This window comes from Astyanax mexicanus, chromosome 1 (assembly GCF_023375975.1).
Source record: "Astyanax mexicanus isolate ESR-SI-001 chromosome 1, AstMex3_surface, whole genome shotgun sequence".
NCBI lineage: Eukaryota > Metazoa > Chordata > Actinopteri > Characiformes > Acestrorhamphidae > Astyanax > Astyanax mexicanus.
Window position 1 is genome coordinate 40,981,207 of NC_064408.1, and position 27,845 is coordinate 41,009,051.

The following is a 27,845-nucleotide window of genomic DNA, read 5'->3' on the forward strand; positions in this document are numbered from 1 at the left end:
AAACATTTCTGGAAGTTACTGTGTTTGCAGAAATGATTGTTGTTTATTAATAATACAAATAACAGAAAGATTGAATTGGTATTTATGGTTACTGGGCTGCCCCTACAGCCAGGAAGTGTATTGCATGTTTAGAGACACCAGTACAGGACACGCTTTACACATGCATTTCTGGACAAGCTAAGAGATACAGAACTATCCCTGAAAGTTATATAAGAGTTACATAATGTAAATAGCAGAATCCCATCATGCCAATAGAGAGAATAGAGATGCTGTTTGCTTTATTACAGGTCAGTGGGTCAAAATTGGTGTTCATTTTGAAGCTGATATCTTTACGTAAAATGTTACATACTGTAGTGTAAGTCTTTTCAGACTTCCTAAAAGGCAGCAGATGTGTGTGTGTGGGTCTGTTTAGGATATAAGTTAATACTAAAACATAATTTTAACTGTGGAGGCAATCTACTCACTTGTTCCTGCAGAGCAAAACAAAATGCAGACACCACCTTCAACTCGACCCTAACCTTCACTCTCTGTCTGCATCTGCATGGAAATACTGTACAGCATCTCCTGTACTCCTGTCTGCTTTCCTCGATTCTCTCTGATCTGAACCTCATGTTCTCAGTTAAATCTACTGGCGGAGCTGACTAGCTTATGGATCCACATAACTGCCAGATCAGACAGAATCTAAAAGAGGATGTTTCCATAAAGTATTCAGGCACAGTCAGCTGACTGCAGTTCACTTTAGTAGCCTGACCTTAAGAGTGCATCACTGAACTCCAACATGAAACCAGATTTCTGCACAAACTGACCCAATACAACATATCGTTGCTTTCCAATAAAAAACAAGTACTGTATATCTAAAGCAGCAACTTTACAGGAGAGAGAAAAACAAATCTTTTAAAAGTCAATGTAAAAAAAGATGATTTCAGGTCATTTTATATTATTTATAGGATTTCTATTGGTCCGTTCATCAAGAAATGTTGGCACAGTGTGAGGGAGAGTTAGTGGGTTCAAACTATGTAGTAAACTAAAACGACACGACTAAATAGTTGATACTTATTTTTCATTGGACAGCAACAATATTCACCCACACGAATGCTCCGTGTCCCCAAAGCACTGTTCCATTCATTAATTGAATTTTGACATTGTTACATTAAATTAAAGTCCATGAAAATCTTCAGTAGATAACTTCCATAAGGTGCAGTGGTTTGCAAAAGTATTCATTAAAATGTATTTTATTGATATTTTAATCATGAAGTGGAACAAAAATGGAATTTCATTTTTTTTATCAAATAAAAATCTGGAAATTGTGACGTGCAAAAGTATTTAGTAGTACCCTTTACTCTACACCCTCTAAATAAAATCCAGTGCAATCAATTGCCTTCAGAAGTCACTTAATTATTAGTTAATAGAATCAAGCTGTGTGTAATTTAGTCTCAGTATGAACAGTCCTGTTCTGTAAACGCTTCAGTAGTTTCTTAGAGAACACTAGTGAACAAACAGCATCATGAAGACCAAGGAACTCACCAGACAGGTCAGAGATAAAGTTGAGAATAAGTTTAAAGCAGGGTTAGGTTATTAAAAAAACTTACCTGAAGCTTTGAGCTTCCCAAGGAGCACTGTTCAATCCATCATCCAAAACATGGGAAAAGTTTTACAACTAAAAACCTAGCAAGAAATGGCCATTCACCCAAACTGACAGATCGAGCAAGGAGAGCACTGGTCAGAGAAGCAGCCAAGAGGACCATGGTCCCTCTGGAGGAGCTGCAGAAATCCACAGCTCAGGTGGAGGGAGAATCTGTCCACAGCATAACTATAAGTCTTGCACTACACAAATCTGGCCTTTATGGAAGAGTAAAAAGAAGGACAACATTGTTGAAATAAAGACACAAAAAGTGCTGTTTGCAGTTTGCCACAATCCATGTAGGAACACAGCAAACATGTAGAAGAAGGTTCTGTTGTCAGATGAGATCAAAATTAAAAACAAAAATTGTTGGAATTAAGGAAAAGTGCCATGTGTGGGAGAAATGTAATACTGCTTATCATCCTGAATACACCATCCCCACTGTGAAACATGGTGGTGGCAGCATCATGCTGTCTGAACGCTTTTCTTTATCAGGGACAGGGAAGCTGGTCAGAGTTGATGGGAAAATGGTTGTAGATAAATACAGGTCAATCCTGAAAGAAAACCTGTTAGAGGCTGCAAAAGACTTGAAACTGGGGCGGAGATTCACTTTCCAGCAAGACAATGACCCTAAACATACAGCCAGAGCTACAGTGGAATGGTTTAGATCAGAGAATATTCATGTGTTAGAATGATCCAGAATTACCTAAATCCCATTAAGCTTCTGTGGCAAGACATGAAAATTGCTGTTCACAGAAGCTCTCCATCCAACTGGGCTGAGCCTGAGTTAATTTACAAAGAAGAATGGGGCAAAAACCTCTAGTCTCTAGATGCACAAAGCTGGTAGAGACAAACCCCAAAAGACTTTTGGCACTACTGAGTATGGATATATAGGGCTACATTATTTTCTGATTTCTTTATTTAATAAAAATGTTGACAATTATGTGCTACTTTGTGTTAGTGTATCACTTAAAATCTTATTAAAATACAAAGTTTGTACTTGTAAGGTGACAAAATAGGTAGTAAACTGACAAGTGTGATGCTAAATGCTTTATTTTATTTTATTTCTGAGTGTATAAAGGGTAAAAATGATGTGAAACCTGGAATTTACTCCCTGAAAACTTTCTGTATAGCTAGAGCTGTGAATTTTGGTCACTATAAAAAGTCCTAATCCTTTCTGCTGATTGTGGAAAATAATTCATTATCACTTTGTAATCATACAGATAATAAGTTGCTCTTAAAGGGACCAGTGAGTTAAGTTACTCCTATTTTAGTTCAAATCCAAATACAGTTACAGATATTTCGAGCACTAAACAGATACAGAACTGGATAAAGACAGAACACTCAGCAGCACACTGACCCTCTCACCCATAGCCTCAGAGGAAACAGCAGAGAAAGAGAGCGGAGAGATGGAGCAGAAGTGAAGGAAAAGAGGAGGAGTGGAGATGAGACTAAAGGACGGAGGAGAGGGAGGAGTGTGTGGCCTATCTACTCACTCTCTGGAACAGTGATTAGGTGTGTCAGTGCAGGTAATTTAGTGTAATTGGGTCATTTTTTTCTCCCATCATAACCTGCTTTTTCATTTCAGAGCTATTGGGAGAAATCGATACGATAAAAACACGGAATTTAAAACACATTAGCCATTCAACAGGAAAACAGCACCTCTTTTCAGAAATACACTGATGATCTGCAGTCTAACGCAGTCTGTGTGTGTGTGTGTGTTTGTGTTTGTAGGTTTTGGCATATGGAGGCCGTTTAACCTACACCATCTCGTGCTCCGTGGAGGATAGTGATGAAGCAATCGAATACGCCGGCAGCTCTGATGTCTTAATTGAGGTGAGTATTAAAATTTCATAAACACTGATCTGACCTGAGAGAGAGAGAGAGAGAGAGAGAGAGAGAGGGGGAGTAGAAGTATATACTGTATAAAAAAGACTAAATAGAAAATAATAAAAAAGGGAGAAGAGGAAAGAACATAATAGAAGTAAAAAGAGGAGAACCCAAGGAAGAGAGGAGAAAGAAAGAAATAGAGGAGAAGAAAATGCAAGAGAATTTACGAGATAAGAGGAGGAAAGTGAAGAGAAGAGTAGAAGAGAGAAGAAGAAAATGGAATAAAGTAGAATGAAGAGAATTGAGGAGAAGAGACAAAAAAGAGGCGAGAGGTAAAGAGGAGGAAAGAAGAGGGGAGAGCAAAGATTAGAGGAGAGTAAAATAAAGTAGAACAGAAGAGAAGATAAGAGAAAGAAAAGAAGAGAAGTGGGGTAGGAGAGGAGATAAGAAGTAAAGAGTATCGAAGAGATAAGGAGAGAATAAAAGGGTAGAAAATAGAGTAAAAGAATAAATGAGAAGACTGGGAAGAGATGACAAAAGAAGAGAATAGAGGGTGGAGAAAAGTGTAGTGAGAAGAAGAGTATAGATGCGAAGGAAAGAGGGAAGAAGAGAAGAGGGGATTGGATAAGAGAAGGGAAGAGAATAAAGGAGAAGAGTAGAATAGAAGACTATAGAGGAGATGAGAAGACAGGAGAAGAGGGGAGAAAGAAAGAGAAGATGGGAAAAAACAATAGAGGAGAAGAAGAGAAAGGGAATAGAATGAAGACAAGAGAAGATAATTGGGGAAGAGGAGAGATAAGAAAAGAAGAAAAGAGAATCAATGAGTCAAGGAGAGAATAGAAGGGAAGAGAACCTGGTAAAATAGAATAGAGATGAGAAAAGCAGAAAAAAAACAACAGAACAGGAAGGAGTGACAAAAGAAGAGAATAGAGGAGAAAAATGGAGTGAGAGGAAGAGAAGAGAATAGAAGGAAAGAGGAAAGAAAAGAAGAGGAGATTGGATAAGAGAAGGAAGGAGAATAAAGAAAAAGAGAATGGAATTGAGGAGAAGACTATAGAGGAGAAAATAAGACAGGAAGAAGAGGGGAGAAAAAAGGAGAAGGCAGAAATAACAATAGAAGAGAAAGAAGAGAAGGGGAGAAAAAGAAGAGGACTGAGACAGAATAGAAGAGAAGGTAAAAGAGAAGAGAACAAAAGAGCAGATAAGAGGGAAGAGAACAGAACAGAACAGAACAGAAGAGCAGATAAGAGGGAAGATAGAGAAGAGAAGAGAAGAGAAGAGAAGAGAAGAGAAGAGAAGAGAGGAGAGAAGCAGATAAGAGGGAAGAGAAGAGAAGAGAACAGAAGAGCAGATAAGAGGGAAGAGAAGATAACAGAAGAGCAGATAAGAGGGAAGAGAAGATAACAGAAGAGCAGATAAGAGGGAAGAGAAGATAAGAGAATCAGGGACGAGGAGAGATAAGAAGTAAAGAGATTCAATGAGTTAAGGAGAGAAGAGAAGAGAACTTAGTAAAAGTGAATAAAGAAGAGGAAAAAACAACAGAGAAAAACAGAAGAAAATAAAAAAGAGTATAAATAAGCTACTTTATGGAGTAATAATGTGGATAAAGATCAGTTTAATATACAGTGTATATGCATGTGGAGTTTCCATACATGCTCATCATGAGTCCAGCTCACACTGACAGCATTAGGACTTTTTCCCGGCGTTAGAGCTGAGCACAGACTGGCAGCAGCACTAAATAAAGCAGAGTGGAGGTGATGGGATTGATCTTTTAGGGAGAAGTGCTGGGAGACGCTAGCGTAATGTTTTAAATTAGCTAATAAAGAGGCCTCCTCCTGCCTGTTGCGTTTAGGATTGAGAAATCAATCGCTGAAAGTCTCGGCTGCTGTCAGCCCTCAGCCTCTCACACACAGCGTCGGTTTGATTGTGTTTCAGAGAATGGTAAATGTACAAACAGGTTCTAGGAGAGCGTTCGATCCAACACACACACCGACCTGCCAAACACACTGTTTCATTAACCGCTCACTTTAAAGACATTCAGGAAATGGAACTGATGGGCTGAGTGAAGAATTGTGAACGGAAAAGAACGTTTAAATAGTATTTAACTTGATTGTTGAGAAGCAGAGCTCAGAGGAGGTATCGACATTTCGTGGTCGCAGTTCTGCCTGTATTAGAACCTGTAAATATGTGCAGTTTTTGTGTGTGGAGTGAAAAATGGATATTGTTTTAGAAAATAGATGTATTGTACAGTAGTAAGAAGTATCCCATGTAGCTTGTTTTTTTCACTAGTTAGGGTTAGCAGCAGGCTAGAGTCTGATATACTCACCTCTGAATGGCAAAAGAGCTAGCACATAGCGTGGTTAACAGCTAATGCTAATGCTGCTCCAGCAGTGCTAGCCAAGGTTAGCAGCAAGCTACAGGTCGATGATACTCACCTCTGAATAGCAAAAAAGCTAATGCTTAGCACGGCTAGCAGCTAATGCTAACGCTGCTCCAGCAGTGCTAGCCAAGGTTAGCAGCAAGCTACAGGTCCATGATACTCACTTCTGAATGGCAGAAGAGCTAGCGCTTAGCACAGCTAGCAGCTAATGCTAATACTGCTCCAGCAGTGCTAGCCAGGGTTAGCAGCAGGGTACTGTCCAATAATACTCACCGCTGAATGGCAAAAGAGCTAGTGCTCAGTGCAATAAGGGGCTAATGCTAATACTGCTTCAGCAGTGCTAGTCAGGGTTAGCAGCAGGGTACAGGTCGATGATACTCACCTCTGACTGGCAAAAGCTAGCACTTAGTGCGATGGGGGGCTGATGCTAATACTGCTCCAGCTGTGCTAGCTGGGGTTAGCAGCAGGCTACAGTCTGATATACTCACCTCTGAATGGCAAAAGAGCTAGCGCTTAGTGCTGTTAGCGGCTAATGCTAATACTGTTCCAGCTGTACTGCCCAGGGTTAGCAGTAGTCCACTGTCCGATAATACTCACTTCTAAATGGTAAAAGAGCTAGCACTTAGCGTGGTTAACGGCTAATGCTAATTATGCTCCAGCTGTGCTGGCTGAGGTTAGCAGCAGGCTACAGGTCAATGATACTCACCTCTAAATGGCAAAAAAGCTAATGCTTAGCACGGCTAGCAGCTAATGCTAATTCTGCTCCAGCAGTACTGGCCAGGACTAATTCTGTTTTACACTGACTGGTTTGGTCTGGATAAGTAAAATGTTTATCAATATAAAATGCAAAAATAAACCCTTTCCCAGAAAAAAAAAAAAAAAAACTGGCCATTTGAGTGGGGGTGTGTCCATGTCATAAGCCCCACCCTCTGCTCCACCCACTTTACTCTGGCAGGCTGCACCCAGATAACCAGTGTTAATCACTGGTGGGAGATTTATGTAAACACTGATATCACACTTTCATTTACACTGTTTATTAACACTGCACTGATATTAACACATCAATATAATCATTAATATGAAGAGAATTCAAATTTCTGTCCTTTATGGTGACGGTGTGTGCTCAGTCCGGAACTGCCGACAGTGTTCTGGACTGGTTTTATAAAGACATTAGTGTGTGTTATAGTGTGTGTGTGTGTGTGTGTGTGCAGCAGGTCATTATTGATGGTTAAACCCTGTTTTGCATGTGCACACTTCATTAACTCAGAGCAAACAGAAAGTACAGTTCCCATAAATCCTCATTCACACAGGCTCCTCTGCGTGTGCTAGTGTGTGTGTGTGTGTGTGTGCCCACGACGCCTCATTTCCCAGCAGTCAGTGGGGTGGCAAATAAACGAACAGAAATCATAGCCTATAATCCTCCAGGATGATTCTGCTCACGATGTCGGAGGAACTGGAGTGTCCAAAGTTTCTCATCATTGCGTCAACACACACACTCTCTCTCTCTCTCTCTCTCTCTCTCTCACTTTCTCTCTCTCTCTTGTACAATGAATAAATCACCTTGTTGTTCAAAACCCATTTAAAGTCTCTCTCTCTCTCTCTCTCTCTCTCTCTCAGACACACTTCAATTTGTGCATCTTTTCCTTTTGAATTTGAACACACACAGAGACACAAGGCAAACACAAAGCAAGCACCTTAATACCTTCATCCCTCCATCATTTATCCTCAGCGAGAGAGGTAGAAGAAAAGAGAAAGAAAGAGATAAAGAAGGAGAGAGAGATACTATACAAAGAACAACCTCAAAATGACCCCCTACACCCTAGATAGTGCACTACAAACACCATCAAATACATCTACACCCCATATAATGTATTACATGCCCCTACATAGTGCCCCAGCTCATAAAATCAGTCATGAAATGATAAGCTAATACTACACATGGTAGGGGTGTGTATTGCTAGTAGGCTAGTGTATTGGCTAGTCCCTATATAGTATAGCCTTGAACTGATTAGATACAGGGGTTATATCATTTTATACAGTAGCAGTCAAAAGTTTGGGCACACCACTTTTCATTCAATGTTTTCTTACTTTTTTATGATTTGTTACATTGTAAATACTATTCATATTAAAGACGTTTAATGTGTACTGGAACACATGGAATTATTTAAACAAACCAGAATATATTTTACACTTTAGACTTGGGACCCAGTTAGGTTTAGGTTAGGGGATTGTGTAGGATAAATATTTTTGCTTACTACATAATTAAATATGTGATCCTTAATCATTTTGATTTGTTTAATATTAATCTACAATGTAAAAAATGAATTAAATAAAGAAATGCAGAAAACACTGAATAAGAAGGTGTGTCCAAACCTTTGACCAATACTCTATAATAATATACACTGTATGAGGAAAGCAATTGCCTGGCCTAAACCTAAAATCACATATATTAAGAATTGGTATGATGTAAGTTATGAATTATCTTTCATAATATGGAATATGGAATTATTATATGGAATTACTTACTTATAATAATAAATTAGGCTTCAGAATGATACATTTGAAGGAATTTGGGAAAAGTGGAAACATTATATTTGCCTGAAATGCTCTCTTTTTGTTTAAATGTACTACTTGTTTTTTTATTGTACCCGTAAGTCCGTTTTAAAATCTGTATTTTGGGTTTTGGTATTTAGTTGTAAAAGATGAATTGTATACTAAGGTAATTTATATTGATGTTACATGTATATTGATGCCACATAGATATATGTGGCAACAATATGCTGTTATATATAAAAATCTGTCATACAGCTATGTGAAAAAAACACTATAAACACTATAATATTTCTCAAATCTGAGTAAATAAAAGTTTAAACTTTCCAATCCAATCAGAACAGTGGGATCTAATGACAGAGTACAGCACTGCCATCTAGTGGTCAGGGTTTAAACAAAACACTAAATGAACCACGGTCTGACACCAATAATAATAATAATAATAATAATAATAATAATAATAATAATAATAATAATAATAATAATAATAATAATAATAATAATAATAATAATAATAATTAACACTATGTTTCTAAAAATCAATACACTATTGCAAAACAAAATGTGATACAAAACACTATCAATATTTTTTAACACCCAATTATACAGTGTGCCACAAAGCGCAAAATCCACACTACATAGTGCACAACAAGGGCATGAAATAAAGACTACTATACATAGTGCACAACAATAGCTATTAAAGGAAGACTTCTATTACTCCCTACATAGTGCACTACAAGAGCCATGGAATGAAATGTGATTTTATTGCCAACATAGTGCACAAAGATTAGTTTTGCTCCCTACATAGTGCACAACAAGGGCATGAAACAAAGATTAGTTTTGCTCCCTACATAGTGCACAAAGATTACTTTTGCTCTCTACATAGTGCACAACAAGGGCATGAAGCAAAGATTAGTTTTGCTCCCTACATAGTGCACAACAAGGGCATGAAAAAAAAGATTAGTTTTGCTCCCTACATAGTGCACAACAAGGGCATGAAAAAAAAGATTAGTTTTGCTCCCTACATAGTGCACAACAAGGGCATGAAAAAAGATTAGTTTTGCTCCCTACATAGTGCACAACAAGGGCATGAAAAAAGATTCGTTTTGCTCCCTACATAGTGCACAACAAGGGCATGACAAAAAAAGATTAGTTTTGCTCCCTACATAGTGCACAACAAGGGCATGAAAAAAAAGATTAGTTTTGCTCCCTACATAGTGCACAACAAGGGCATGAAAAAAGATTAGTTTTGCTCCCTACATAGTGCACAACAAGGGCATAAAACAAAGATTAGTTTTGCTCCCTACATAGTGCACAACAAGGGCATGAAGCAAAGATTAGTTTTGCTCCCTACATAGTGCACAACAAGGGCATGAAAAAAGATTAGTTTTGCTCCCTACATAGTGCACAACAAGGGCATAAAACAAAGATTAGTTTTGCTCCCTACATAGTGCACAACAAGGGCATGAAGCAAATATTAGTTTTGCTCCCTACATAGTGCACAACAAGAGCAATGAAGCAAAGATTAGTTTTGCTCCCTACATAGTGCACAACAAGGGCATGAAATTAAGACTACTATACACAGTGCACAACAATAGCTATTAAAGGAAGACTTCTATTACTCCCTACATAGTGCACTACAAGAGCCATGGAATGAAATGTGATTTTATTGCCAACATAGTGCACAAAGATTAGTTTTGCTCCCTACATAGTGCACAACAAGGGCATAAAACAAAGATTAGTTTTGCTCCCTACATAGTGCACAACAAGGGCATGAAGCAAAGATTAGTTTTGCTCCCTACATAGTGCACAACAAGAGCAATGAAGCAAAGATTAGTTTTGCTCCCTACATAGTGCACAACAAGGGCATACAATAAAGACTACTATACATAGTGCACAACAATAGATATTAAAGGAAGACTTCTATTACTCCCTACATAGTGCACAACAAGAGCCATGGAATGAAATGTGATTTTATTGCCAACATAGTGCACAAAGATTAGTTTTGCTCCCTACATAGTGCACAACAAGGGCATGAAACAAAGATTAGTTTTGCTCCCTACATAGTGCACAACAAGGGCATAAAACAAAGATTAGTTTTGCTCCCTACATAGTGCACAACAAGAGCAATGAAGCAAAGATTAGTTTTGCTCCCTACATAGTGCACAACAAGGGCCATGAAACAAAGATTAGTTTTGCTCCCTACATAGTGCACAACAAGGGCATAAAGCAAAGATTAGTTTTGCTCCCTACATAGTGCACAACAAGGGCATGAAAAAAGATTAGTTTTACTCCCTACATAGTGCACAACAAGGGCATAAAACAAAGATTAGTTTTGCTCCCTACATAGTGCACAACAAGGGCATAAAATTAAGACTACTATACATAGTGCACAACAATAGCTATTAAAGGAAGACTTCTATTACTCCCTACATAGTGCACAACAAGAGCCATGCAACAAAAGCTTCTTTGATTACCTACTTAGTGCACTACAAGAGCCAAGGAAGAAAAACTACTTCTTCTCCCAGTGTAGTGCACTACTAGAACCATGAAATAAAAGCTTCTTTCACACTACTTTGTACTACATAGTGCACTACTAGTACCATGCACTTCTTACATAGTGCACCACTATGCACTAAGACAATGAGATAAAATATTGCTCTGCATCCTAAATAGTGCACTACAAGAGCCGTGAAATGAATTGTGCATTTACTCCCTACATAGTGCACAAGTGCATGACACAAAGACTAATTTTACTCCCTAAATAGTGCACTACAAGAGCCAAGAAATTAAGTGTGCTTTCACTTCCTACATAGTGCACAACAAGGGCATAAAATTAAGACTACTATACATAGTGCACAACAATAGCCATTAAAGGAAAACGTCTATTACTCCCTACATAGTGCACTACAAGAGCCATGAAATTAAGAGTCCTTTTGCTCCCTACATAGTGCACAACAAGAGCCATGAAATGAAAGCTACATTGATTACCTACTTAGTGCACTACAAGGGCCAAGGAAGAAAAACTACTTCTTCTTCCAATGTAGTGCACTACTAGAACCATGAAATAAAAGCTTCTTTTACTACTTTGCACTACATAGTGCATTACTAGTACCATGCACTACGTAGTGCACTACAAAGACTGAAATGTAGAATAAGGAGTGGACTGGGACTCTGCCTCTCTCTGTAAGTGAAGTACTCGTGGGAGGAGTGGATAGAGCTGCAGTTTCAGGCTGCTATTCTCTCTCTGTTCATCAGGGAGGTGGTCTTCGTCTGACGGGCAGTTCTGAAGCAGTTCTGGGAGGTCTGAGACAAGTCATCCTGAGACCCAGGAGCTTCCAGCACTTGATCTCAGGCCAGCCGGTCAGTAGGAGAGACTTCCTCACTGCCCTCGGGAGACTGAGCCGCCTGCTCATCACTGCCTCCGGCTGCCAGGGAAACAGCGCCATCTACAGGTGGAGCACTCAACTGCAGTCTGACACACACACACTACAGGGCATTTGGGTTAATACTGAAGTGTTTTAATATGTTTTTTGCCCTCTTTATCACAATCTTCTCTGTCTGTTACAGTCACCTTTTATCTTTTCTTCTATTCTATTCTCTCCTTTTCTTGCTTTCCTCTACTGTCCTCTTCTTCTTTGTCATTGTCTTCTCCTTACTTTTTATTTTTTTTCTCTTTCTATCTCACTGCAATTTCTCTTATCTCATCTTTCATCCCTTATTTCTGTTGTTTTATCTTATCTCTCTATCATTATCATGCTCTCTGTCTCTTTCATCTCTTTCTTTTTTTTCTCACTCATTTCTCACTCTCTCTCTCTCTCTCTGTCTCTTTCTACCATCTCCCTCTCTCTCTCATTCATCTGTCTACAATCTCCCTTTCTATCTTGATCTTGATCTTTCTATCCCTATACATTTAAATCTCTTACTCTCTTTTTTTCTCTCTCTCTCTCTCTCTCTCTCTCTCTCTCTCTCTCTCTCTCTCTCTCTCTCTCTCTCTTGCTTTTCTACCATCTTTCTTTCTCCAATTCATCTGTCTACAATCTCTCTTTCCATCTTGGTCATCTTTCTATCCCTATATAATAAAATCTCTTACTCTCTCTTTCTCCCTCTTTCTCGCTTTTCTACTATCTTCCTCTCTCTCAGTTATCTGTCTACAATTTCTCTTTCTATCTTGGTCATCTGTCTATCACTATATTTACTCTCTCGCTTTCTCTCTCTCTATTTCTTTTATACATTTTCTACCATGTTTTTCTCTTTCATTCATCTGTCTACAATCTCTTTTTCTCTCTCTCCTCGTCATCTGTCTATCACTATATTTACTCTCTTTCTCTCTTTTGCTTTGTACAAATTTTCTCTTTCTCACTCATCTGTCTTCAATCTTTCCTTCTATCTTGATCATCTTTCTGTCAGTTTTTTTAATCTCTCTCTTTCTCTCTCTGTCTCAATTATTATATTCTCTTTTACTCTCTCAGTTTCTACCATCTTTTTTTCTTATTCATCTGGCTAAAATCTCTCTTTCTCTCTTGATCATCTTTCAATCACTATATATTTACATTTTTTACTTTTTTCCTCTTTCTCCCTCTGTCTCATTCATCTACTCTCTCTCTCTCACACACACTTTCTGCCATCTTTCTCTCTCTCATTTATATGTATACAATCTCTTTTTCTACCTTGATTATCTTCTCTGACTATATTGAAATATCTACCATCTACCATCTTTCTCTCTTATTCATCTGTCTACAATCTCTCTTTTAATGTTGATCATCTACCTATCACTGTATTTAAATCTCTTACTCTCTCTTTCTCTCTCTCTCTTTGCTTTTCTACCATCTTTCTCTCTCTTATTCATCTTTCTATAATCTCTCTTTTTATGTTGATCATCTTTCTAGCTTTGTATTTAAATATTTTACTCTCTCTCTCTCTTTTTTTTAAATCATCTATTCTCTCTCTCTCTGTCTCAAAAATCACATTGATTAAACATTGATTACATTCTTTCTGTCAGTCTTGATCATCTTTCTATCAATATATATTTAAATGTCTCACCTTTTTTTCTCTATTTCTGTCTATGTGTGTGTGTGTGTAGGTTAGGGTCAGTGTCTGTTGAAGTTGCATCTGAAGGGTCTAGTTCTGATGTTCAGGCGTCAGCAGTGGAGGTGTGCACCTGTCCTTTTGGTTACAGCGGAACTTCCTGTGAGGTAAGCAACTCTTCAAATACAACAAACACACACACACAGACAAAACAAGAATGGAAAAAACAAGTCTGAAAAAAAAAATGCTGGCTAAAATTGCTCTTTTGATTGGCTAAAATGCTGAGTTTATTAGCCTATCAACTAAATTCTGCAGCTTCTGTGTACCTTGTAAGTACGTCCATCCCATATCTCTCAGCACAGCAACTAGAGGGTTAAAATTGAAATTATTACTGGAAATGTTCCATTCCACCTTAAATGGTGCAGCTGCTACATTCTGGTGCCTGAATGAAGGCTGGTGAATAAGAAAGTTTGCAGAAAGTTTGTTATATATACACACACACAGAATATCCATGTATGTGCAGGAGGATAGATGAGTAGTGTGTGTGTGTGTGTGTGTGTGTGTGTGTGTGTGTGTGTGTGTGTGTGTGTGTTTAGAGTGTGTATCAGCACTTGGGGTGGCTGAGTCAGGTGAATCATTCAGATAGTTATTATCTCTCTCTCTCTTGCTCTGGTTATTGATCTTGGATCTCTCCATGCTGACCCAGCATGCGGTCACTTCAGCCAAATCTCAGCACAATCTCCACTCATCATCATCATCATCATCATCAGAGTGGAAAACAGGATCAGAGAGAGAGAGAGAGAGAGAGCAAGAGAGGATTTGTAATGGATTAAAGGCGTATATGTTTATACGCTTAAACCCTCTTTTTTTTTTTCTGTTTCTTTTCTTCTCTTCTCCCCGCTTCCCCTTTACTTTCTTTCCTCTCCTTTATTTCTTTCATCCTTTTCCCTCCTCTAAACATGTTTTGTTTTCTCTCACTAACTTTCTTCTTTTCTCTCTTCTCCTCTTTTCTCTTCGCTCTTCTTTTCTTTCTTCTCTTTTTTCTTCCCCTCTTCTTTTTTTTAGATTTCATGCTCTTCCCTATTCTCTTTCTCTCCTCTCTCCTGTTTTTGTTCCACTTGTAGCACTTGTAGCTCCTCCTTTCCCTTTTTTTTCCTATTTAGCTTTTTCTTCTCCCAATTTCTCCTATTTGTTTTTTGTTGTTTTTTTTCTCATTTCTCTTTTTTTTCTGATCTTGCTTTCTGCTCTTATATTTTCTCTATGTTTTTTAGCTTTTTATCTTTTCTCTCTTTTTTAAATACTTGTCTATTTTTCTCTACTTCCTGTCATCTTTCTTCTTCTCCTCATTTCCTCTTTTTCTTTTTTCTTTCTTCCTTATTTTACTGTTCCTTCATTTTTTTCCTTATGTCATTCTTTATCTCCTCTTTTGTCCTCTTTCTCTCCTGTCTTGAATACTCTTCTTGTTTTATCTCTATCTTTTATTCTTTTTTTCTTTTCTGTTCTTTCTTCCCCTCTCCTCTCTTCTCTTCTGTTCTCTCATCTTCTACCTGTCTTTCTTTTTGGCCCTTTTTCTTTTTTTCCTCCTGTCTTTCCTGATTTCCTCTTTTTCTCTTCTGTTTCTCTGCTGTCTGCCCTCCTCTCCTCCCCCTCTCTCTTCCCACTCGTCCGTGGCAGGATGACAGTGCAGGTTGCTGTGGTGTTGACAGGGTCAGAGCGAGCCGCAGTGAGAGGCAGGAAACGAGGGGAAAAAACGAGTGTGATGGGGATTGGTGCGGTCGTTTGTAATATCCGTCTTCCGGGGCACCAAGGTGTGTGTGTGTGTGTGTGTGTGTGTGTGTGTGCAGGGTGGTATGAGTATCAGCCTCCTATTCCTAAACTGAGGTTCGTCCAGTGACGTGAGGGGTACACGCATGGTACTGAGAGAAAATATATTACCCATATAAAACAAATTCATTCAGGTTTGGCACTGTAAACTGGCATGCAAAAGTTTGGGTACCCCCAGAGAAAATTTCTGGTTTCTGTTGGTGTTGGTTAAATTAATACTGGAAGGCCAATCAACCGAACCAGTCACTAGGACTCCCCCATCACTAGTCATGACCAGACACTAGGAGGGTAAAGACTAGTACATGCCCCCTGTAACCCTGCGCTCACACTGGAGGTGACAAGCAACAAAGCAGCAGAGCGACAAAGGACACAAAGTTGAAATTTTCTCAACTTTATGCAAATTAATTATGACGAAATAAAGCGACATACTAACCCCATTGGCTTATAGCTATTTTTAAACCCATCACATTCAAGGCAGTCTGAGGTCCTCAAGCTTCTGCTCTTCTGCTCGGCCAAGAGTCTAGCAAGCTCGAGAGTCATATCAGCAGAATAAAGAGGCCCAGCGATTCCTCATATTTATACCATATGTTCCCTCCAAAATGTATATTTTTCAAGCGGGAATAAAAATGACTGGATGGTGAATATTATATATATATATATATATATATATATATATATATATATATATATATATATATATATATATATATATATATATATATATAAAATCACCATGTCTTATTAAAATCGATTTATTTTTAACCATTTTAGTGATCTTAAATTAGTTAACATACATATTTAATACAAGCACACATTTAATAAATATCTTTTTAGGGCCATTAAAGCAACAGATGCCTGTGCTTACCAATCATCATACTAGGAAATATGTGGCGACTGGCATTTAGTTTTTGTGCAGTACGTTACGGCAATCAATGTGGATTTTACCCTCCGAATCTGCCCACTGCCTCAGGGTTGCCAGGTATAAACAGCAGCACGCAAACAGGTTGCTGTAGCCATGGAAACAGGTGATCTGGCTGTGTTTCTGCTGAACAGGTTATCACTGAGCTTCAGTAAGGTTGCTAACCATAGGTAGGTAATTAATCACCACCGCTAGTGTAGTAAAGATGAGCATTTTGGACACTAAAATGTATACTGTATAATCACAGATCAGCTACAGTGTAAGATTTGTCGTCACTTGCCACTGGGTGTCAATCTGGCAACCCTTGTGAGCTTTTGTGTTCAATCTGATGAAAATCTCAATTCGGGGTGTGCCATATCATATCATATTTCATAATATTAACAAATCAAATTGTTACAGTACTGTGTTGAAATTATTGATTTTAAAATCAGTGTCATATCCACAAGAATATCATTATCGCAAGAATACCCTGAAATATTGGAATAAATATTTCAGAGCCATATTGTCCATCCCTACTTGGGCCACAGCTCCAGAGTGTTAAGCTGCTGAGTCAGTCTTTTTTGTTATCTTTTTAAAGACTTCTACTGCTTTGTGGGTTTTAATTATTGTAATGTTCAGAGCGCTAGGCAGCTACATAGAAGAGCCAAAGTTTTGAAACGTCGGCTTCTAATAAAGCATTGGAATTTATTGTATTTGTATAATATGACCTTTGTAAACAAGCTTATTAATGAATTATTAATAAAGCTTGAGATATCTGATATCTTGGTAAATGTTATCTGATAGCTCCAACCTCTTGTGCTGCCCAAACCTTTGAAAAGAATGTTACATTTATTGACTTTTGGCTGCACAAATGTTTTTTTTTTTCCAGGTTTAAAAGTAGTTTGGTGTGGGGTTTACTGTGCACCTCTACCTCACTCTGCTTCACTCTGCTTCGCTCTGCCTCCAGTTTTGTCATGTCGTGTAAGCACAGTCAACAGTATAAAGAGATCCCTCTGTTGCTGCAGAAGCATAAGGCAATTTTAGTTTGTTGTAATTTAAGATGAAATTGCAGCTCTTACGATATGTTTATCATTAAAAAATTCAATATCTATCGCAATAACAACAAAAATAAAAATACAGTTTATCATACAGCTCTATTCTATAGCCGGGCAGGAACAGCAGATATTGTAAACTCCTACACACACACACACACACACACACACGTTCACTTATTATCTCCTTTCTCCAGATTTTTCTCTGTGTTTCTGTGTGTTTGACCTTCAGCTGCTCACACTGACAGCTGCATATCTCTTCTTCATTACAGACATCTGAACACTCTGCTGTCTAACGATGATGCTTCAATTAAAGCACCGCACGATTAATTACTGTCAGCAAAAACAGGTTACAAGCTCAGAGCCATTAACGTCTTAAACTCGCCGCGCTAAAAATAAACCCCTCGCTTTATTTCATCTCCTTTCTACAAAGAAGCCTTCGGCACCGATCCGTCCTGTTTAATTAGCTCTCTCACTGATCACCTGTACTGTACAAACAACTCACACTCATCACGCCAGCACCGGAGTCACTCAGTGTGTGGGCGTCTGATAGACCTCCATATGGATACTTACATATGTACAGTCATGTGAATAAATATGGACATTTGTTCTGCATTTGAATGAATCTGAGAGATGGAAATAATAGAACTGAACTCAAAGCCCTGAAGAACTGTCTTTAAAAGCATTTTATGAAAGGTAATTAATAGAAGTGCAGTTTTCTTGTGAGAAAAAGAGTGAGGTAGAGGTCCACAGTAAGCGAACACCCCAACAAACTACTTCTTATCCCAAAAAAAATGAGTGTAGCCAAGCCCAAGTGCTGGAAAATCTTAAACTTAAAGGGTCTTGAACTAATAGCCCTGAAGAACGATCTTTAAAAGCATTTTATAAAAGGTAATTAATAGAAGTGCAGTTTTCTTGTCAGAAAAAGAGTGAGGTAGAGGTGCACAGTAAGCGAACACACCGACAAACTACTTCTTAGTCAAGAGAAAATGAGTGTAGCCAAGCCCAAGTGCTGGAAAACCTTAAACTTAAAGAGTATTAAACTAATTTAGGTCTTTATTTCCTTTAAACCATCTGTGCAGTGAACATATATATACACAAGTGAGTAAACACACACACGACATTGTACATTGTATAAGTTTAAGTGATTCAGCAGACTAAGGGTGTAGTCACACAAGGCAATCCATGCAAAAACAAAAATAAATAAATAAATAAATAAATAATAAAAAAAGCTATATATGTTACCGAGACTGAGATGACCGTGAATTTTGGCGCATATTTCTAAGTAAGTTAAAGAGGATTATCTTATATTTTATCAAGAAGATACACTCCAAGAGAGGGTGCTTTTCATGGCAGGGGTGTTGAAATCGGCACAACATCGGCAAGCCCGCTGAACGGTGAGTAATGACCTAAGCGTGCTCGGGCACGGATTGTTTAAACGCAGTGTGAGTGCAGGCCAGCGAAGGAATAGGGAGGGGGCAGAACTGTGCTCCAGCACTATTTTAAAAACCAAACCGTGCCTAGTGTGAGTACACTCTCAGCCACTGCCACTATGATTCAAAGATCACATGTTCAAATCACTATACATGTTGTTCGCCATCAGCAGCCGGAGTCTGAGAGAACACAACTGGCTGTACTCTCTCTGGTTGGGTAGATGGCTCTATCTCCCCACCTTCCCAAACTCCCAATGTGATGTTGATAAGCACAGGCATCTGTTAGCTACTGTATTAGAGCTGGGGGGCTGCAATTTCCTCTAAGAAAGTTGGCATCCAGGTTATGCTGCGTTAGCATCAGTTGACTCAGTGTTCATCTGTCCAGAGCAAATTGTTCCAGAAGTTATTCTCTATGTCTAGATGTTCTCTAAGGAGCAGTAGTCTTTCTTGATGATTTTATTCTGTATGTAATCAATTGTGTGTGTGTGTATGTGTGTGTGTGTGTGTGTGTGTGTGTGTGTGTGTGTGTGTGTGTGTTTGGCAGTCGTGTGCAGAAGGCTACAGAAGGATCAATGGGACGACGTACCAGGGAGTGTGTGAGCTCTGCCAGTGCCACGGACATGCGGCACACTGTGATGAGGTCACCGGATACTGCCTGGTAAATAAAACAATAAATGTGTGTGTGTGTGTGTGCTGTAGTTGACCCCTCAGGCCCCTGCTTGTCTGTCCTTTTCTATGTCCCTCATAACACAGGGACCTTTGACCTTAGAGAGTCAGTATGATCCCAGCGACCTTTGTAGGAGTCCACCACACACACACACACACTGATATGTATTGTATGTGATATGAGACAGTGTGTCAGAATGAGTTCAGTCTGAGAGTACAGCAGCTCTGACTGTGACATCACCATCTCTCCTCTAACTCAACACACATTATACTCCATACACCATCACTGTGCTTCTCTCCTTCTGTCCTTCTCCTTTCTTTCTTTCTTTCTTTCTTTCTTTCTTTCTTTCTTCATATTTGTTCTCTTTTTATTTATTTTATTTTTCCTTTCTTACTTACTAACTTACTAATTTCTTTTTTAATCATTAATGATTACTTTCTTACTTTTTCTACTTTATATTCATCTTCCTTCTCTTCACTTTTTTCCACTTTTATTTCATTCTTCTTTCTTTTAATTCATTATTCTTTCTTTCAATTCCGTTTTTCCGCTTTCTTTATTTTTTTATTTTTTTCTCTCTTTCTTTCTTTCATACTATTAGTTTTCTTTCCTTATTCTTTCTTATATTTATTCATCTTTCTTTCTTACTTTTTAACTAATTTCCTTTTCATAACTTACGATTTCTTTCTTACTTTCTTCTACTCTTCTTATTTATTTTTTCTTCTTTCTTTTTTCTTCCCTTTCTACCACTTACATACACTCTTCTTATTTATTGTCTTTCTCTCTTTATTTATCTCCATTTTAATTTCTTATTTCTTTTTCTATACCTATCTCTCTTTCTTTCTTTTTTTTAGATTTTCTTGTTTTCTTTCCTTATTCTGTCTTTCTTTTTTTCTTTCTTTCTTTCTTTTTTTTCTTGTTTTCTTTCTTTCTTTTTTTTCTTGTTTTCTTTCTTTCTTCTTTTTTCTTGTTTTCTTTCTTTCTTCTTTTTTCTTGTTTTCTTTCTTCCTTTCTTTCTTGTTTTCTTTCTTTCTTCTTTTTTCTTTCTTTCTTTCTGTCCTTTTTTCTTCTTTCTTCTTTTTTCTTGTTTTCTTTCTTTCTTTCTTTCTTTCTTTCTTTTCTAGTCTCTTCCCAGTGTGAGTGTGTGCGTTTGGGGTGTGTGTGTGTTTATTGTGTTTGGTGAAGCGTGGAAAAGGCTGAAAAAACAGCACATCTCATTTCATTAGCCGCCAGTACTGCTGCCGTTTGGATCGGTGCCAACACATAATGTTTAATCAGGTGACGTTCACTCCTGCAGTCACTCGCCATTACGCTACAGATCATCCAGCGTACAGATGGGGTGGAGGGTGGAGGCTGGGGTGGAGGGTCTGTGTGTTCTAATTCTCCTCTCTGCACTAAAAACATACCCTCCAATACCCTCCAACCAGGTGAACACCAACACTGACAACCAGCTTCTGTAATGTTCTTAAACTGAGAGCTTTACGTTTAGGGCAGGTTTAAATATAGGTCATAAAGTATAAGTCTAGAGTTGGATTGAAGGTTGGGGTCAGGTTTAAGTGTAAGTTGTCTAGGCTAAGTTAAGGGGTTAAGGTTAAGGTTAATACTGGGGTAAGATTAGGCTGAGGTGTGGGTGTAGCATTACTAGAATGCAATCAAATATGTGTAAATGTGTGTTTATATTGTGTTTTAATGGTGTGTGTGTGTGTGTGCTGCACAGGGCTGTGAAGACCACACCACAGGCCCGCACTGTGACAAATGTGCTCCTGGTTATTATGGTGACGCCACTAAAGGAACAGCCAGTGACTGCCAGCCGTGCGCCTGCCCCCTCAACGCTCCCTCCAACAAGTATGTGTCGCCTGTTCTCTCCTCCTGGCTCATTTAGGGTTTTCTTTTTTGACAGGGTGGTTAATTAGAGCTCAGATCATTTATCCTAGAAAAGTTCTGTATGTATAAGCTCCACGTATCTTCTGTAGTTCAATAAGGGATGTGCTGATCCACTGTTTTGCTGCCTGATCTGAACAAATTACCTAAATATTGATTATCGTACAATACTAATCCACCTTTTGTATTTTTTATCTTTATTAACTATGTAAAAAAAAAGAAATATATATATATATATATATATATATATATATATATATATGTATATATATATATATATATATATATATATATACATATATATATATATATATATATATATATATATATATATATATATATATATATGTCAGACATCAACTTACACTAGTTATGCTATACTGTCAGTAAATACTGAAGTAATCTCACTTTTACTGTATTTTCTACTGTATTCTAGTGCATCTCAAAAAATTAGAATATCACTGAAAAGTTACTTTATTTAAGTAATACAGTTGAAAATGTGAAACTTATGTGTTATATAAATGTTTTGCACACAGAGGGATCTATTTTAAGCGTTTATTTCTTTTATTGTTGATGATTATGGCTCACAGCCAATGAAAACCCCAAATTCAGTGTCTCAGAAAACTGGAATATTATATAAGATCAATTGGTACTTTTAGCAGTGTGGGCAGTGAGCCAAGTCCTGCTGGAAAATGAAATCTGCCTCTCCATAAAAGTTTTCAGAAGAGGAAAGCATGAAGTGCTGTAAGATTTTGTGGGAAAACACTGCACTGACTTTAGACTTGATATAACACAGTGGATCAACACCAGCAGATGACATGGCTCTACACACCAAAAAAAAAAAAAAAAGATATATATATATATATATTTTTTTATGAAGAATCTGTAAACGATTTATTTTTAATTTTATGTTTTAAAAGTGTTTTGTACGTTTGACCTACATGTTTGTTTATTTGCAAAAGAAAAATTTGTCACATTTCCAAAAAAGTCATGATACATGACATGATTACTTTGACTACTCTCATTCATCTTCAGAGAAACGTCAAGGCTAACGACTACCAGCTATAATTACTGCTAATTCGATGTGGTGTTGAGTTTGGATTTCATGCCGCGTCTCTTCCGCCGTCAGCAGAACCGCAGCTCTGTGTTGTGTTTCCACAGTGTTACAGTGCTCTATCAGATACCGATCAGTGATCTGTCCCTGTGATTGGCTCCAGCACTGTAGCTGCAGCGAGCGCTAGGCTAACAATCCCTCCACTCTAGCATGCTAATGGCTAATCCCTGCTGGTCAGTCAGGGACTGATGGGCCCGGGGGCGGACAGACCCGGCAGCTGAGCATTCCACTGCCCCGGGCAGAGGGGCTAAAGAAAGAGAGCCCCCCTCTCCGGCCCTGCATTCCCAAACACTGACCTGGCTAGGAATCCGGCGCTGTCGAAAAATAGCCAAAGAAACCCGACCCTGTCTTCCTCGCCTCATATAGCACGCTAACACGCTAAATTTACCTCCACCTCTTCCTCTCTTATTCCTCCCTCTCCTCAAAGTGCTCCAGAGATGTGGAGGTGCTGGTGAGGAGCGGCAGGATGATGTTACTCACTTGTTTTTCTCCTCTGCTCTTTCTTTTGGGGACAATATCTGCACAAAAACACCACAGCTTCAGTCCAACATGTCACCAAGACGCCCGCGGTCAGATGATCTGCGACCGGTGCCAACCTGGATACACAGGCCCTCGCTGCGACAGGTGAGTTAATAATAACAGGAACTGGTTTACTTCAAACACACACACACATAGTTGTCTATTTACTCACTCTGCTGTTCATGTAGAGAAAGTTATTAAAGTTATTAGGATATTAGAGAAGTAAATGAATTAATTAATACAGCTTTAGAAGTTTAGAAATCATTCTATAGTGGTAGTTTGTTAGTTTAATTCGTAGTTTATGTATACATCCCAGATCATTGTCTGATAGTATAAGAGAAGAAGTTTTATTTAGAGACGTAAATTGATTCATTATTTTTTTCTTTTAATTAATCACATTAGAATTATGTGATTAATACTGATGAATCACACTTTTTCTTCCTTAAAAATACTAAGCTGTTGATAATGGGTATTTAAATGTGTATAAAATGATCAGTGTTAGAAACATTTAGGTTTGTATTATTGATGCAAATCCCTTAAAAATAATTGTATTAATCACAACAATATTCTGTGACAGTATTCTGTAAAATCATGAATCATTTTTTTAATCATCATGAATTGTATTTTAAAGAAGGGGGCAATAGTATAATGTCATTGATGACTGGCAGACTAGATAATTTTTTACTGTATTATAAGCAGGGGAGAATGTCTAGATGTCTAGATAGATAGATAGATAGATAGATAGATAGATAGATAGATAGATAGATAGATAGATAGATAGATAGATAGATAGATAGATAGATAGATAGATAGATAGATAGATAGATAGATAGATAGATAGATAGATAGATTATAAATAATAATGTACTCTTGAGAGGGGTATTAGGTTAGTGGTGTTACGTAAGTCTTTATTCTGCTTCCTCCACTAGGCACGCTATTTTACATATTCTACAAATCTATGAGTTTGAGTCAGAAATGGTAAAAAAAAATTCAGCACCCAGAGAAGATTTTAACACTGGTTTCGGTGGGTTCAGTGGGTTTTTTCATTTATTTACGTTTTAGTCAAGTTTTAGTCAAAAATCTTTTTTTACATTTTGAATAAACATATGTATTATGTATTTTTATGATGTTATTAGTTTTAGATTATTTATTGCTAATGTATTTTGCGAACACAGCAGGATAGGTTAGCTAGTTAGCTAACAGAACTATTTTACATGCATTACCTGCACTAAACATTCAACACCCAGGGCAGGTTTCAGCACTGGCTTTAATGGGCTTTGCATGATGTCTGCTTCTACTGGTTAAATGAGGAACTGTAGAGTCCTGTGATCTCAGACAGTGGTGAAGCACCCCGCAAAATATTAATCAAATTAAATCTAAATCATTCTTCACATACTGGGGTTAAAAATTAGCCAATGCCAATACAATACCAATTAGCCAAGTGTTGTTCTTGCTCAATAAAAGCTCATACAGTAATAATGTATATTTTTGCTCGGTCCTTTCATTGAAGTCCAGAACTGTGATGTAAGAGCTATAAACACACATCCTTATGTTCGACACCCATTTGGCAGCTGTGCTGGCTGTGTGACTCTTATAAGTCCACGGTCATCTGGGTTCAGCTGTGTTGTTTCCCTTTAACTGTGGTAATGTAGCATCAGGATTTGTCTTCAGGACACAAATGTGATTCTAAACGGAGATGTGTTATGGACATAGAGGGCTGGGAAATGAAACAAGAGGATCACAAGCAACTCTGAATTTATTGGAGAAGCCAGAAAACTCAGGCTTCACTTTTATAATGCAAAGTACATTTTGATTTCTAGGGTAAGGACATGGGTGTTTTTAATTTTTTTTTGGCTAAGATAAAATAATTAGAAGTGTTCTCCTCCAAACGTGTTGAGCTACAGTGGTGTTGTGTTAGTGGCAGTTTTTAAATATGTTTAAGGGTGTGTTTTTACACCTACCTTGTTTGGTCCGGACTTATAGACTTTTCTGTTGAGTCCAAACCAAAATAGCAGGTGTGAAAGAACCAGAGTTCGGTGCGACTAAGGCTGTACTCACACTAGGAAATCTGTGGCATTATCTCTGCTTTTATCAAGAAGACATGCTTCCGAGAGGGTGCTTTTCATGGTGGGGGTGTTGAATTCAGCACAACACCGCCTAGCCAACTGTACAGTGAGTAATAATGTAAGCGTGCTTGGGCACGGATTGTTTAAATGCAGGATGAGTGCAGGCAGGCGGTGGAGTGGGAAAGGGGCAGAAATGTGCTCTAGCACTATTTAACCAAATAGTGCTTAATGTGAGAACACCTTAAAAAAGGAGGTCTCGGTCTGGATCTAATGAAGCATGGTCTGCTTCTTTTCCTGCAGTGTAAAAACACTTTTCTATATAGTTCAGACTTTGAGACTACTTACTGAAAGTTAAGACAGTCCTTGAACATACCACAGGAAAAAAAGTTGTTGTTGCTGTGCCGAAATCTGACTCCCCTTTTCTCGCAGATGCATTACACAGCAGTATGGACAAAAAATTTAGACTGGGAATTAATTGATTTACTCTGTAGATTAACTTATATTTATATATAGAAATAAAAGAGTAATCTGAGGATAATCATTTAAACTCATTCTGCTCATTCTAAGTCACTTTCTCAAAGAGAGGTAGAATTCGCCACAACACCAGTCATGACTAACATTCTACAAACCAATCAATATGAATTATACCACAGTTAGATTCGACCCTACAATGTGATTGCCGTTATCAGCTGGTAATGCACTGTAACTGAAGCTCTCTATGGATTACTCCTCCTCATACAGGTAACCTAGCAACGATGCAGCGCTTACAAGCCAAACAGTGCAGCTACAAACAGAGCAGCAATGCAACTATTTTATAACCAAACTGATCATATTTTCTAGTCCTATTTAACTCAAAATATTTCAATAAACAGTGATAATGGAACTGTGGTATAATCACAATAATACACTCGATGTTCGTGCTATAACGTGTAATATTGGCACTGCTGTGCTGATCTACAACCGCAACCCAGCAGTGCCAATATTACACATTATAGCATGAACCTTGAGTGTCTTATTGCTTAACTATAGAGAGACACAGGCCATGTAGCTGAAGAAGATGACAGGATGTAGTAAAGTTCTTTAGTCTGCTCACTAAACTTCAGTGTGAAACCAAAACTGAAGCCTGGGTCAGACTCTGGTCCAGATTTTCAGGTGGGAACACACTCTAACTGTCATCCTCACAGTGCAGGTGGCTAAATTGGAAAGATGACAGTGGGAAAAACGTATTGCTCATATTTTGTGAAGATTACCTGTTTAGCTCAGTCCTAAAGCAGTGATTATCCTTATCAAATAAATAAATACAGTAAAGTCAGTAAAGTGAATAGAAAGTGGTGCTGTGAGGATGTGAGGAGCCTGATGGATGTGAGCTGTTTCTGTGGGATCGTTGAGTGGTTGATCTGGACTTCAGTACAGTGGGCTTTTTTTTTTTGTAAGACTAATGGAATGCACTTTATTTTTCATTAGTTTTTGAGCAGGGTCAATAACCCACAGATTGACCCCCAATTAGTGGCTATTTAATGAGATTACATTCAGAACCTCCTACTATTGGATGTGGTCAGGAGTATCGATGATTTGGATTGATCTGTGGCTGTGGTTTTGCTGGCTAAACACACTCCTGGAAAAGTGCTTCTTTTTCTTGTGTTGGTCTGCTTGCTGTTTTGAAGACTGAGATGCTCATTAAAAGAAGACAAAAAGAAGCATGACCACATACTGTCACTGTCATATCAAAACTGTCACATTGTAACTTCATGTAAAAACTTGTAATTTTACTGTACACTTTATTAATATAAAATGTTGCTCTATGAATAATAAGAATAAATAGTAGATTTTTTTTTGTATGGAGTTGCCCCTCCCCCTCGCATCAGTGACCGCCCTTTCTCGTGTAGGAAGGATGTCCAAGAGAAATTGCAGTTTGATTGCAGTGTGTCTGTGGAAATTTGTGTCCCGTCAATCAGCGAATCAATCAACCTTTATTTAAACTTGGAGTGCATTGAGGGTGACCCCTGTTTACAAATTTACAATGCAGCTGAGCCAGTACATACAATACTGATACAATAAATAGACCTGGATGATGAAAATAATTATTTATATATTCTATAAGCGTTAAAGAAAAAAAGAAAAAAAACAAAACAAATGGATAGATCATATCTACATTTAAGTCAAAATATACAGTCATAAGAATTTAAAAACTGTAACAATAGCAAAAAATAGAGCAAGAAATGCAAAGTCAAATAAGGGGGGGGGTAAATAAATATAAATTATAAATATAAATTATAAAAAAACTAAATAAATAAATCAAAAAGATTTTAATTAAAATTAAATTGAATAAATAAACAAATCTTGAAACAAACAAAAATAAAAGGTTATAAAATGAAAATATTGAAAACAAAAAGAGAATATAAGAATAAAAAAAAAAAAATTAACAAAGTTACCTAAAGCATGTCAAAATATATTAAAATTTGACCAGACGGGGGATCCGAGTGGTCCAGCGGGCCAAGCGCTGCCACTATGATCGGGAGATCGCTGGTTCGAATCCCATTTATGTAGCTTGCCATCAGCTGCCGGAGCCTTGAGAGAGCACAATAGGCCTTGCTGTCTCGGAAGTGGGTAGATGGCGCTCTCTCCCCACATCACTCCAAAGGGTGATGTCGATGAGTACGAGGCTGCATCTGTGAGCTGATGTATCAGAACCGAGTCGCTGTGCTTTCCTCCGAGCACACTCTGATGCTACTCTGCAATGCTGCATCAGAAGCAGCTCGAAAAAAGAGGCAGTAGCTGACTTCACATGTGCTAGTCTGGTCCTAATGTGTGGGTTGGGTAATTGGCTGGGTAAATCAGGGAGAAAATAAGATAAAAATTAGAACATTTTGTCCCAAACTAGGATAAAGTGGATTAAATTACTGAAAAATAATGAATAGGAGAAGAAACAATTGTAGGCTAAATCACAGGTGCTGAATGTGAAGGTCTGAGTCTCAATTCCTCACT

The 27,845-nt window shown here is 38.0% G+C and overlaps 1 protein-coding gene across 5 annotated transcripts in view; it reads left to right on the plus strand.

The window, feature by feature from the left end:
* lama2 (laminin, alpha 2) overlaps window positions 1-27,845 on the plus strand; it is a 299,175-nt gene that overhangs the window by 146,007 nt on the left and 125,323 nt on the right. For all 5 annotated transcript variants that reach the window (XM_049478821.1, XM_049478822.1, XM_049478823.1 and 2 more), the window contains exons 13-18: window positions 3,356-3,457; window positions 11,640-11,836; window positions 13,465-13,576; window positions 19,161-19,274; window positions 20,998-21,125; window positions 22,813-22,899. In XM_049478821.1, coding sequence (XP_049334778.1) covers window positions 3,356-3,457; window positions 11,640-11,836; window positions 13,465-13,576; window positions 19,161-19,274; window positions 20,998-21,125; window positions 22,813-22,899 — 740 coding nt within the window. The remainder of the gene's footprint in view (window positions 1-3,355; window positions 3,458-11,639; window positions 11,837-13,464; window positions 13,577-19,160; window positions 19,275-20,997; window positions 21,126-22,812; window positions 22,900-27,845) is intronic.